The following is a 13936-nucleotide window of genomic DNA, read 5'->3' as shown; positions in this document are numbered from 1 at the left end:
ATATATATATATATATACTCGCGTATTTTTATATATTTATTAATAAGTAATGTTATTACTAACTTGAACGAGGCGATATGTATATATGAATATATATTTGAAGAAAGTTCACTAATATTATGCGAAATAATATTTATTCAAAAATAATATTAACATATGTACATGAATATTTATTTAAATAAATATTTCTGAATGTGAATTTCTGAATTAATTAATTATTCAACATTATCGAACGTTTTTAATTGGCCTGTTTTTGCATTGCGACATTAAATTAATTCATTTTTTATATTAAAATTGATTATATCTAATCACCACACACACACACACACACACACACACACACACACACACAAATTATATTAAAAGATCTAATATTTTTAAATTGTTTTAATTTGTTATAAAATAACGCGATTGTACCGCATAATCAAAATCATAGAAACAGATCTACATATATATAGGAAATTGATATTTTTTTCCACGCATATATTTTAATGCAGCTTAAAGTGTACATGAATTTATTCCCAAATACAAGCGCATCTTAAATAAAAATTTATGCTATGACATGGATTCGAGATGGATAAAAGTACAATATTGTTATACTTTTTGTACAATATTGTAATAGTTTGTAGATTTCAAAAATTTTTATTTATGAATAAAACTTTACAATATCTTTCTCAATTTTTTCAAAAATTTGATTTCACATAATGATGTCCTTCAGATCAAACAATTCATTCGCTGAAGTGTCACGAACTACCATGTCAAGTTTATCTTGATACTAATCGTAAAGACTTTTGAATACTTGAGAGTTGCGGACGCGAGCCGAGATTTGTCCAGCGCAATGTAAAAACTTAGCTGTCATATGTTAAGAACAACTGTAAGCGCGTGCAAGTATACTGGTTGCACCTTGACCTGATCTAACTTCGGTCGCGAGAATTACTCGCGTGCGAATCAAGATTAAGTAAGGTCGGCCTGACCTTACTTGCTGTCGACCATCAAACACGATTACTACGTGCGTAATTGTTTTCTGAAGAGTGTTCCTGCCGTCTTTCTTAACAATCAGCTACTAAGATTGGCGCGCATTTTTTTCACACAATAAAGAGCAAGATTAGCATGAGGTTAGTGGCAGTCGGATTGATGCGTTTGAAGTACTAAAATAATTATATATAAGGATTAACTGTTTTGATATCATGTATTATTGTTTTCTGATGTTAACCACTGTACTCAATGAAATTATTATTATTATTGTTATTATTATTATTAATTCAATTTATAAATCTAATACTTTGTATTGATTACATAAAATTTGAAGCTGCTGTAATTATTATATTATTGATAAATTTGATAATATGTGTTGTAACATATAACATTTAAGTTTAAGCTTTTGTATTTTATTTTGTGGTTTAACTTTCTTAGGCTCATTTCACCAACGTTACTTTGACTTTAAGCAAGGCTTAAAAACTCTCTCTGTCTCTCTTTCGCTTTAAAACGAGACAGAAAGAGTTTTAAGTCTTGCTTAAAATCAAAGTAACGTTGGTGCAGCCCCGCTTTAACGGTTTAATATTTTATAAGATTAAAAAACAAATTTGCACGAAGTATCATTTATCATTATTAAAAAATAGAAAGTACATAATAATGGCTTATTAATAGACTATAAGTGGACTTGTGATATAAGTAGACTTTAATTTGGAAGTGATATTTGTATTAGTCAAAATAGTTAATGTTCAGTTTTAAGCATATCAGAAAAATTGCTACAAACGCTGCATCATAATGATATTGTCGTTGCTATGAATTAGAATGTCACACTTATGCACCTAGCTCAAATGATAGATAATTCATATAATACATAAGCGATAAATAACTTATGTACATAAGCGGTCGTTAGAACCATGAAATAACGATTACTTTCTTGATAGGGTTAACACTATCTGGCCTTTTGCGCGGCATTTTAAGTGGGCGTTATAAATGTGGTTCCTTTATGCGATCTTTTTTAATTGCAATTAAGAAATTACTTCGATCGATTTATGAAACTAATTCACACATTCTCTTCAGAATGTGTAAATTAGTTCCACACATTCGTAAAAAAATCAAACGCAATCTACTACCTGTAATTTCTGCTATAATTTTTTAACAATTTATTTTTGTGATTAATCTTGTTACTTAATTTCTAAGTACTTTTTATATGTGATATTTTTATTATATATTAAATATGTTCTTTTAGTTATCGAACTCTTGGTCAATACAGAGTACTATGAAATAAATTTTTCTTGGAAGAAAATGTAGTTGTAAGTTGGATAGAAAGTTAATATAAAATATCTCACAATCCCTTAAGACAATGTAATATTCAGCGCTGAGATAGGAAAGAAATCTTTTCTTTTCTAAGATCGTAGCATGGTATATATCTGGACAAAACTTTGTGCGAGTTTTAAACAATAAAATTCAAATAAAAGTAAGATCAAATAATATTTCAAAATATTTTTATCGAAATTTGCGTATTTTCTACCGAAATTGTAATAATAATATAGAAACATAAGTTAATATTTAATAATTATTTATAAATTCTTGATTGTAAATTATTAATTTTTCAATAACATTTTTCTAATATTGCGACATTAGAATACATTTAGCATTTATTTATAATGAAGTAACATATATATTATTATTACTATTAGGCGTTAGGAACTCGAAAGCTCATTGCCGCAAATACCAAATCCCGCCACTGTTCCCGTCCCTGAGCAAGATTCATATAATATTTTGTGTAACATATATATATATTTTATTCATATATATTTATTATTCATTATATATATTTTATTCATTAATTTGATTTATCTTGAGGTAAAGCGGTCCGAAGTTCAAAGTTCAAACAGTATTATGCTACGCAAAAGCGACCATAAAAAAGGGCAAACCGATCAAGAGATTATTCCAGCTAGTTGATTGTGTATTTGTTTAAATCACTGTAAATTATCTGATTTACTATATTAATGTTAGAAACGCGAAGTTAGGTTTTCGTGACTAATGGAATTTATCATTTTTTTCACTGAAATATTGGATATTCCCACGTAATAAATTTTCCATATGTTAAGTAATAAAAATTTACTTGGAAAAAACTGTGCGCCAAGTCAATTCAACTATTTGATAATATGTATTTCCCAAAGGACAAGATAGTACTACAATTTGTCGTACGTGTTTATATGCTATGACATTTCACAAAACTACAAATGGATTCGAGATTGTTGGCCAAAGTATCACGCAATTTTTCCAGTAATGCAGAAGCAAGTCTTGTTCGTACTTTAAATCTTGTAATACTGCCCGATTGTCTTGGCGCTTGTTATTGTGGTTTCATCGGAATTTATCTTAAAGCTTGCATAGTATATGTTTTCGTGGAATCTAATATACGTTGCAATACGATACATCGTCCTAACGAGAAATTTGCGGATGTAGTATTTCTCTATAAAAATCACAAAATATGGTTATTGCCGAAATGAAATGTATATCTTTCTTAAAAATTACATTGAGATTGAAGACTTAGAATTGATATATTTTTCCTTATTTTTCTTTTATTTGTTTATTGTAATATATATTTTCTGTCAACCGTTAGTTAAGACAAATGATATTAGTTTCTCTGTTTTTGATAAATAGATTTTGTTAAATAGCTCTTTTATTAAACAACTCTAAGCTAACACGAAACTTTGCTTAATTTTAATACATGTACATTTTATGATGTGTTTTTACATATTTTTCTGTAACATTTGTTCAATAAATGATATTCTGAAAAGAAATCTTGCAGTGAAAAAGCTTCTAAAACTGCTTCGTAATCCATCTCATCCAAAAGGAAGAGAATTTATGTGTGTATATTTTATTGAGATACGTGTGTCTTTAGAATTGAAAAGGGCAACTGGCTATCACAGGCACACAAATTTGTTTTCAGATTTATAAGAAGATTACGACGGAAGTTATTGTAGATTAATGGCTCATACAAATACAGATTATAGTGACATGTACGAAAATTTCTCTGCCCAGTATGACCAAGAAATTCTGAAAGACGTTGTATTTTATCTTATGCATGTGCCGAGTAATGGCGAGAGAAGAAGGCTAGAAAATCTAATAGCTATACATTGGATACTTTTATCGAACAGTGTTACTAATGGATTGGTATCATGTTCTGCCATTTGCTCATAAAGCGTTAGTATCGAATGGATATTCACGCGCACATTATTTCTACATTAAAGTAACTACGCGAGAATAAGATTAATCTAGCGCCTAAAATACATTGAAGAAACAGTTTAATAATAGTTAATAATAGTTAAATATTGGGTAAAATAATGTTAATAAAATGTTTGATATAGTTACTATTTTTTTCAATATATATATATATTTTTATTTTATTTTATTTTATTTTTCATAAATTATTTTTCATAAAAAGGTAAACTGTGTTGTTGAGACATCGTTTTAACTTTAAAATAAAAACTAAACAAAAAAACTTTTGATTTTTAACATATACTAATTCTTTTATGTTTTTTATAACATTAATAATATTTTTAACGTTTAAAATACGATAAACTTTATATGAAATTTTTAAATAAATTTTAATTTTTGTACTAAATATACTCATTTCTTTTTTAATATTTTTTTCTTTCTTAAAAGTACAAATGACTGAATTATACGAGATATTTTACCGAAAGAGGTTAATATAAATCACGAAATAAATTCTTTGTCAACATAATAATTAACAAAAATAGTTCATCGCAGCCATATAGCGCTCGAAGGTAATAGAATGTTTCAAAGGCCTTTTGAACATTTTTGTGCCATTACCTCGTTACTTCTTTAATTCTTTGAAAACTCTCTGTTCCTTTTAAAATTTATTTCATGCTCGAAAGTTGCTCGACGCGATGGCGTCGGAGTTTTGAATCACTATCCATAGATTTAGTAATCTAAATCTTTTTAATGCATTTCATCGATCTGCCTGGTCCGAAGTGGTTCACAGCGAATTTCGATTCTCTTCGTCGTATCATTCGTCTCAATTAACTTCCTCTCTGGATCGTAGCAGCATTAATTGGTCTGAAATCGTCCGCCCTAGCTCCGCAATTTTTCTGCGCTCTTTCTATTTGTCTCTTTCTTTCTTTCTCTGTCTCTTTTCCTTTCGAAAATAAAATGTTTTAATGTCTATAATTACACGTAAAAATTTTACATATTGCCGGACGTAATTCAAATGGAGTTAGCACAAAAATAAAACACATAATATAACTCTAAACAGAAAAAAAGAGATATTGTATTTCACATCTTAGTTTTTTCTCTTAATAAATTCTTATAATTCATTCATATGTAAAATACCTAATAAAAATGCTAAACTACGTATATCATATATCATATTGCGTGAAAGTAACATGCGTCGTAAAGTTCAATTATAACTACGTCGACAATCTGATCGATCGATTGTAAGATTGCAACCATTTTAATTCATCGTCTTATCTGACTTCCGTATATTTTCAAATATTCCTTTTTATTTCTTAAGATTATTTCTTAAATTATTTTTTGAAAGTGCAGCAATAATGTTTTACTTTTTACATGAACAGTGTATTTGATATATTACAAAATAATTTTTTATATATTGGTACAAAAATTACTGTAAAGATCCTTCTTTATTCCAATTTGTCACTAATGTAAACTTTATTTGTAGAGGAAAAGTGTTTCAAATAGTCTAGAATGTCCTCTAATTTTTTGTGTCACTTTGTTTTATACACCCACACCTCTCTCTCTCTCTCTCTCTCTCTCTCTCTGCATTTTTTTTCATCTCGATCCAATATTCAAGTGAAGGATACGGCTTTATAGAAAGAAGGAAAGATATCGGTTGCATTTCATTGGCCTCTAAGTAGAAAAGTCCATTAAAAGCATTTCCGATTCACGTCCATGACTTGCGTCGGCGTTTACGTGGATGGCGTAACGTCACTACTAAAAGGAATGACCACATTCGAATTATGAATATTTTTCATCATTGGAGCTCTTCCAATGTAAACTTCGATTGATCTGAACATTACTTGTCGGTGTGAATATAATTCCGATCGGAACAAGGCAAACTCTTATATTTATGCTTGAAAGAATCACACCAATTCAATAAATACTGACGATAATAAATAGAAAATATAATAGTATTGTTCAACAACCAAATTCTCTCTGAAGTACGATAGTACGTTTTCCACAGATTTCCGAACCGTAAATGTCTCTTTCCAATATAGGTTTAATGGGAATTGGCGACGTGAAGCAATAAATTAGATATAGTAATAATTTCCGTAAAGCTCAATGAGAGAGAGAGAGAGAGAGAGAGAGAGAGAGAGAGAGATTATATATTCTAGCACAGATCGCTGCACTTCTAGAGGCACCTGTGTACATAGACCTCAAAATAATACTATTGCACATGCAACAGCTTTATGTATATATTACTAGTATAAGCTATTAATTAATAAATGGGTAAAGTTCTTTACACATTTACTAATTATTACTGCTATAGCTATATGCGGTGATTATTGACTATATATAGCAATCAGGCTCTCGTTACATCGAAATTTACCACACATACACTGCTACGGAAATGCATTCTCATGTTTAATGCATCACGAGTATTCGCAGCTAATCTTTGTTTCTTTGTCTATGTGCTCTGAAGTAATGATGATTTATTTACTCACCGATGGAACGAGTATCGATCACACAAGATTATTAAGTATAAATGTAACTTAAAAATAAAGTTGCGAGATCGCATTACCTCTCGTGCATTACGAAATAAAGCATAAATGCAATTTATAATTTAAACTATAATTGAAAATAATCATGCTTAGGCTATATGCCTATCAGACTATGCATTGAAGATTGAGATTGAAGATTAAAAGATCGAAATTTGACCAATCAAAACAAAAAGGCTAAAATTTTTTTGTCCTCATTGATCAAATTTCAAATTTCAATTTTCAATCTCAATCTTCAATGCGTAGTCTGATTTCAGCCTCACTGATATTGAAAGGACATCAATAATAGTTTGAGAGCGAGAGAGAGAGAGAGAGAGAGAGAGAGAGAGAGAGAGAGAGAGAGAGAGAGAGAAAGAAAGGGAGGGAAGGAATATATATATGTATATAAAACGTAACTTCCATAAACATATTTTCCTTCACATAAGTATTAATAAAACATTCCATTTAAAACATTTGCGTTTATGCATACATTATTAGGAGAAAATTACTTTATATACCTTTATTTACACGATCTGGAAGAAAATATTTGCAGCGCGACGATAAAACATAGCGACTACCGGTTATTACAAACCATTAATTACAAACCAGCAGCGAAAAAACAATCTATCACCTACAGTTTGTAATTACAATGAACTATGATTATTTGGTGATTCTAAAAGAATTTACGCCAATAAATCGGAGTCCTTAACTTTTATTGTAAAACTTTTTAACTGAAAATGGTAAGTTTTAAAGAAAAAATATCATTTTTTTAAGAAGATTCGGTATAACATATATAAGATTAACTGTTTAAATAATTATTTATTAGTGTTATTTGTTGAATACGTGCATTTTGTATTGTGTATCAGAATTGTGATTTAGTATAAAGTGCAAATTTTTCGCTATGGACGTATATAAATATCTATATATTAAACGAATAAATTCTGTGAAGAAATAAGTAAACACAAATATTAATTTATACACAATCTATGTTATACATATACATATATATATATATAAAGTAAAATTTGTTTTGTGAATATATATATATATATGTATATATGTATATATTCATGAGTTTAATGTTTTTTATACATTACATTATATTAAATAATTGACTTATTGAATAACTTATTATTTAAACTAATAGTAAACAATACGTCTGTTAAATAAACAGTTTTAATCTTAGTAATATCTTCTAAGATTATAGCAATAAATTATTTCAGTGGATATTTCTTTTTGCACGTCGAATGACTGCACCGCATTAAATCTATGTTAATGCGACTAACTAAATCTCATTGAGAATTCTCGTTCCGATAGTAAGGAAGAAGATAGGTGAGGGAAAGCGAGAATAGGTCGACGATGTTACAAGGAGGTACTTTTGATCGAGTATCCTTTCGAAAGCTCTCCATAGAATCGTTGAAAGCTTCAAGCAGCTCATGTTGCGAATGTTGCGGGCACACCCGGTACATCACACACATATACGCATACACACATACAATAGACGCATATATCTATATATATAGGAACAATATATGCATTGAATGCAACAGGATCTACTTCAGAGATCATACGCTCGGAAGAGTGCATCCGACTCCCTGTGAGAGAACCTGATAAAGAATGGGAGCGACGGATAAAAATACAGCCTCGAGAGGAGAAATTTAGACAAGTTCATATTTATTACTTAACTAACTTATTTCCTTTTTGAAACTTTGCCATACGATGTTCATTAACGATCAATGAAAGATTTCTTTTTTTATTATTGATTCGATATTTTTTGTTGTAGTAATATTGTTTAAAGTTTTGATTAGGAAGTTTGAATCGTCCTAAAGATTGGTTTATTTCGTGAAATCATAATAATACATGGTATTAATTAAATTAATAATATTCTATGATTGATATTTAATTATTATTACTTAATTCTCCATACAATATTATATGCATATTAACTGAACTCAACGTTGTAAACCAATGCTATAATATAATTCGAATATATTATCATTTACAATTAATTACTTATAAAAAGGGGAAAAGAGTGGCTTATATATGTCTTTATCTTGTATAATTTCCAATTTTATTTCAATATTCACTGATACATACATTATAAAATTGAAACGTAAAACTCTTGCTTAATATATTCGTTGTTTAATAGTCGTTTTTTGTAGATTGCGACGATGTTGACTGTATGACCATTAGCGAATGAATATCCGTGTTTTATATAGCCAGATTGTTAGACAATTGTCTTTGTTTAAAATTCAAGATACCCTGGTGAAATAACGATCGTGTCCTTATTCGATGTCACAATTCTTTTTGCATTGCTCTCAAATTCCCGCGTCGTAATACAATATTTTAAATTTTATGAAACTTACTAATGCATTCATATCGTAAGTGAGCATTTGCGAATTGAAATAGCATCATCTAATCACTATTATCAAACATTTTTTTCATCCGCAAAAAATACTTATACGTACTTACCTTAAGTGTGATAAAAATTATTGATAACAATTGTAATTGTTGCATGATATGGATACAGAGATACTAACATTGGCTGATTTAACTGTGCTGTGATAAGCTATTATTAATAAGTCTACTATAAATATATATAACTATAATTATCAATAAGTTAATATCATATCATAGCTATTATTGATAAGTTGACATGATTAATTATCGTCGTCATATAGATCGTTATTTTATTGTGCGTTTTATTATTAATATGTAAAATAAGAAATTTTTCCTTGATAGAAAATACGATTTTCGCCGTTTTAAATATTGAGCTCTTATTGTTATTGGCAAATAAATCGATGCTCATTAAACGTTAATTATACGACTAATTAGATAAGTACGGTAAAGCATGGCTCGCTTTACATTCTTCGTCCTGCTCTGTTTTCACGAAAATCCGTTGGATCCGAGCACGCTGTATCTCCGTTGTTAATTCTTGCTTATAATTTATCGAGAAACTTTAAATGGACTCTAGCGCACGTTGAAAAACTTGTGGGACACCCATTAGCTAAGTAATATAGATTTATACAAGAAAGAGAGAGATAGAAAGAGAGATCTGTCCCATCACGAACATTTCATTATATTCACAATATAATATTGAAGAAGTTCATTTAGTATAAAATCGCACAATTTTTAGAATATATTAAAATAAAATATTAAAATAAAAAGAAATGTGATAGATAATTTGCCTCCTTAGCTTAAAAGTGACAACTAAAAAAAATTAAGAAAAGATGAAAAAACTAATTCTAAAAAAGAGGAAAAAACTAATTCTTTGACAGAACATTTTTAAATAATTAATCAAATAATATCAATAAAATGATATCAACAAAAAGATTCTACATATATTTTTAACGTGATCATTTTTATCATTTTCATTTTACAACTCTTAAAAAATTCACTTTTTTTAGATATGATGTTTTTGATGATTTTCTATGAAACTTAAATTAGTTCACTTTTGATGATTGATGAAGAGTTATGTTTAACTCATTCATGGCAATAATTCGAAAATCACATCCTTTTGACGTAAGATTGACAGTAATATGTGTATGTATAAGAGTTAAACAGTACGAGAAAATCGTGAATAAAAGATACTGATTCAAAATCTGATTCAAAGAGGAAAAGCGAGATGAGGAGAAATGTATGTTTTCATGTCACGTTTTATTATACTGCAGAAGGATAATACTTCATTTTTTCTTTCTGTTCACAGCTGACAGCAGTTTTCTACTAGCAAACGCCCAGATCGTCGACTTTCCCATCGTCTATTGCAACGAAAGCTTCGTCAAGATCTCCGGCTACAATCGTGCAGAGGTACGAGTACGTTATTTGATATTATATTTGTGTTTACGATATTTCATTTGTGTTTTCTTCAATCTTTTCATCCTCACCAATATTATTGCGTTAGTATTTTCGTATAATTGTATTTACATGACACATTGCATGAAAATGAATAACTTTACTCGTAAAATTTAAACATTGCGATAATGTTAATTAATTAATTAGTTAATTATATATGTCAAGCGTCACAAAATTTAATTTGCCAGATATTCATTTAATTTATTCGATACAAGAGACCGCCAATTATCTGAACATGGATTATCTAAATATTGATTTTCTGTAATAATTTCAATATTTAAATAAGATTATTATACAGGATGATAGTTAAATACTCTAAAAGATTTTAAGGATTAGTCCTCATAGTAAATCAAAAAAACTTTATATAATTATATATTATATAAAGTGTTCGTCTTGATTTATTATAAGGAATTACCTTTTAGAATAGCTAAAGGATTTGTAGATTATCAGCGTATCATAATTTTTTTTTAATTAATTTTTAATCTTTCAGAGTTACCAACCTATATAATATATAATATATAATATATAATAATTTACATATTACAATTATATTAAAAATGATTTTACTTACCGATTTGTTTTAATACACATTTTTAGAAAAAGCTTTATTTAAAAAGCTGATCAATAACAAGTATATTACTGTTCCTCAGTAATACACTTGTTGATTAATTTGACTATATTTGGAAACGAATTATTACTAATATAATGTGTGTATAATTTGATATGTGTGCTTTATGCATGTTAAATTTCTTTTCTTAAATTATGCAATTGGAATCAACAGGCATTGACGTTGTTACGCGTTTATATCGAATCTTCTCTAAGAGCTGTTTACTTTGGTAAAAATCCAATAAATAATATATACATAACATTGTCGATATATAATATTCCGGAATATCCTTTGATATTTACCTGGCAATACAGTACACTATGAGCAGTGGTTTGCTTATCCTTTGTCATTTTTCACTCTTTAAAGACTCTTAACGAGACTAGTGCAAGTGGCGAGCGGATAACGGGATTTAGCGATTAGCGGGTTTATTCATCGACATTAATTTATTACAGTCATGCATAAGGATAAAAGATCAGAAGGTTATGTGCGAGGCAAGAAGTCGACTCTGATATCGAACTTTTTAGCTAAAGATTAATTAATAGCTAATTTAACTTAATTGATCATTCACTTAACGATCTTCTCTCTGAATTTAGTAATTTGTTGTTTATTTTATGCATTGCTGGATATTTACTATTATTGTTATACAGAATCTCAAAATTTACACGAATAAAAAAATAATAATTGGTACGTTGTATGAATAACTAAAACAACTAGAATTTTGCTATAAACATCGAATATACGACGGAGAGGGAGAAAATTATATATTATTATATAATTAAAATTATTATTATTCATTCTTATATCCTAATTTTTCCTTATTTACTGATTATCTCCTTTATATTACATCCACATTTAAATGCATTATATTTGCTACAGTTTTAAAGGATTTACTTGAATATATATATATATAAATTTAACAAAGATCCAAAGCGAAACAAATTTTCTATGAAACATAGTTATAAAACAATTATATGCAAAGGATAAACATCAGGATGTAAGAAAAATAAAATCTTGTTAAATAAAACTCGTAAACTAATAGTAGAAAATCACCCAAAAATAGCTTTTCACACTTACATTGGACATCTTGAATTATTTGATTCGAATGACTGGACTAACTGTGTTCTGGAGTCTCAACCAAAGTGACGACGTAGTAGCACAAGCTGTAACCACTTCGTTTCTGTAAGACTCCTAGTGTTCCAATCCTATTGTTTGAGAAGATACATGGATTTGGGGTTTGCAAACTCCATTACTGGAAACCGGATTGAGGATGCTTTCGTGGAAGGTTTACAGGATGAAGAACGAAAATGATGGCGAAGAGTACATTTCGCGCATTTTTGGTCTCGGTCGAGTATCTTGCATAACGAATACATTATATTATTATTTTACATGAAAAATAAAAACAGGCGCTTGAATGCACAAATAATTATTGGGCGAATTAAATAGTTTTAAAGCTCCTTTTTTGTATAATTAATCAGTTTCTTTTTAAGAAATAATAATTTTGCTTGGCAACTGGAATAAAAATCCGTTGTATTAGTGACTCTTTTGTTTGTTAGTTGTCTCAATTCTGCTTACGTAGTCAAGCAATATTATTAAAGAAAATTACGTTTTTAGTCTTATTATCTTCAATTGTCTCCAAGACATAATCGGATTAATATATAACCGTGCAATTGTAGAATTCATTTCTTCATTTAGAAAATCTCCAAATGAAATTCTTTAAAATCATGTCCCTATATTTACTCAACAATATTACGTATATCAATTAACAATATTACGTCTGTGCTTTTTTTTTTATTTGTTCATTTACAAAAGTGTATCTTATTTTATTATAAATGTGGAAAGCATATGAAAAAGTATAGCTAACACAATGGACTGTTACTGCCTACAAGAAATATGTGCTATTTCGTGCCATTTTATCGCACATCTGCATGCTACGAATGTTGAAACGGTAGATACGAGTAAAACAGATATGGCTGGAGCAAAATATATTTCAATATAGCGTTTAAAAGAAATCTCTTTAATGTGTCAGTTTATTGATAAAGTTGAAGGCGCAGAAATAAATTGCAAAAGTTCCATATTTTGGTCTATTAAAAGTTTTTGCCACTTTACGAATTAAGCGGGTATTGTTTCTTTGAATGTCATTCTTTTTACACAACTTCATAAAATTGCGTGCAATTAAAAAATCGTGCCGTATAAAAAAATTGCGTCCATTTAAAAACACAAGCACGGATTTGATTGGGATCAAGTTATTTCATTCCTGTTGCGTCTGCAAACCACAAGATTTAAAGGTCAGCACTACGGGATTAATAAATCTGTTTCGAGGTCGAAAAATACGATATCACCTATGCTCGATAGCCTGCACGAACCGTTTCTCGCTTTCGTCGACATTTGATAACATATCGGATCAACCTTTATCGACAATATTGATCCATGAGATCGCTATTTAAAGAAACGCTTTATTCACAATGACTTCTGTTTACAACGTTTAATGTGCGAATCGATAGTACTGAATTATACATTACATAATTTTCATATTATACATACACAAGTTTGAACAATAATATTGTTGATTGAGAAAATAATTATTTATGTGAAAATGATTTATCCATTAAATTTCCAGTTACAATAGTATAACTCTCATAATTGCACTTTTGACTGCCTATTTTTTTCACATAAATTATCTTTAAACGCGTGATAATATGAACAAAATTCGAATAACAGATACTCTATTTTTACGAACTTAAAAATTCGTATTATTTCGTATTAT

General features: G+C 28.8%; 1 protein-coding gene across 2 annotated transcripts in view; it reads left to right on the top strand.

Moving 5' to 3' along the window:
- Positions 1-13936, top strand: part of LOC108753702 (potassium voltage-gated channel protein eag) — a 60200-nt gene that overhangs the window by 21732 nt on the left and 24532 nt on the right. For both annotated transcript variants that reach the window (XM_018495550.1, XM_018495549.1), the window contains exon 2: positions 10420-10520. In XM_018495550.1, the coding sequence (XP_018351052.1) occupies positions 10420-10520 (101 nt within the window). The remainder of the gene's footprint in view (positions 1-10419; positions 10521-13936) is intronic.

The sequence above is a fragment of the Trachymyrmex septentrionalis genome, unplaced genomic scaffold, assembly GCF_001594115.1.
Source record: "Trachymyrmex septentrionalis isolate Tsep2-gDNA-1 unplaced genomic scaffold, Tsep1.0 scaffold70, whole genome shotgun sequence".
Classification (NCBI taxonomy): domain Eukaryota; kingdom Metazoa; phylum Arthropoda; class Insecta; order Hymenoptera; family Formicidae; genus Trachymyrmex; species Trachymyrmex septentrionalis.
Note: the sequence above shows the minus strand (reverse complement) of the source record. Positions and strands in the feature narration are given on the sequence as shown.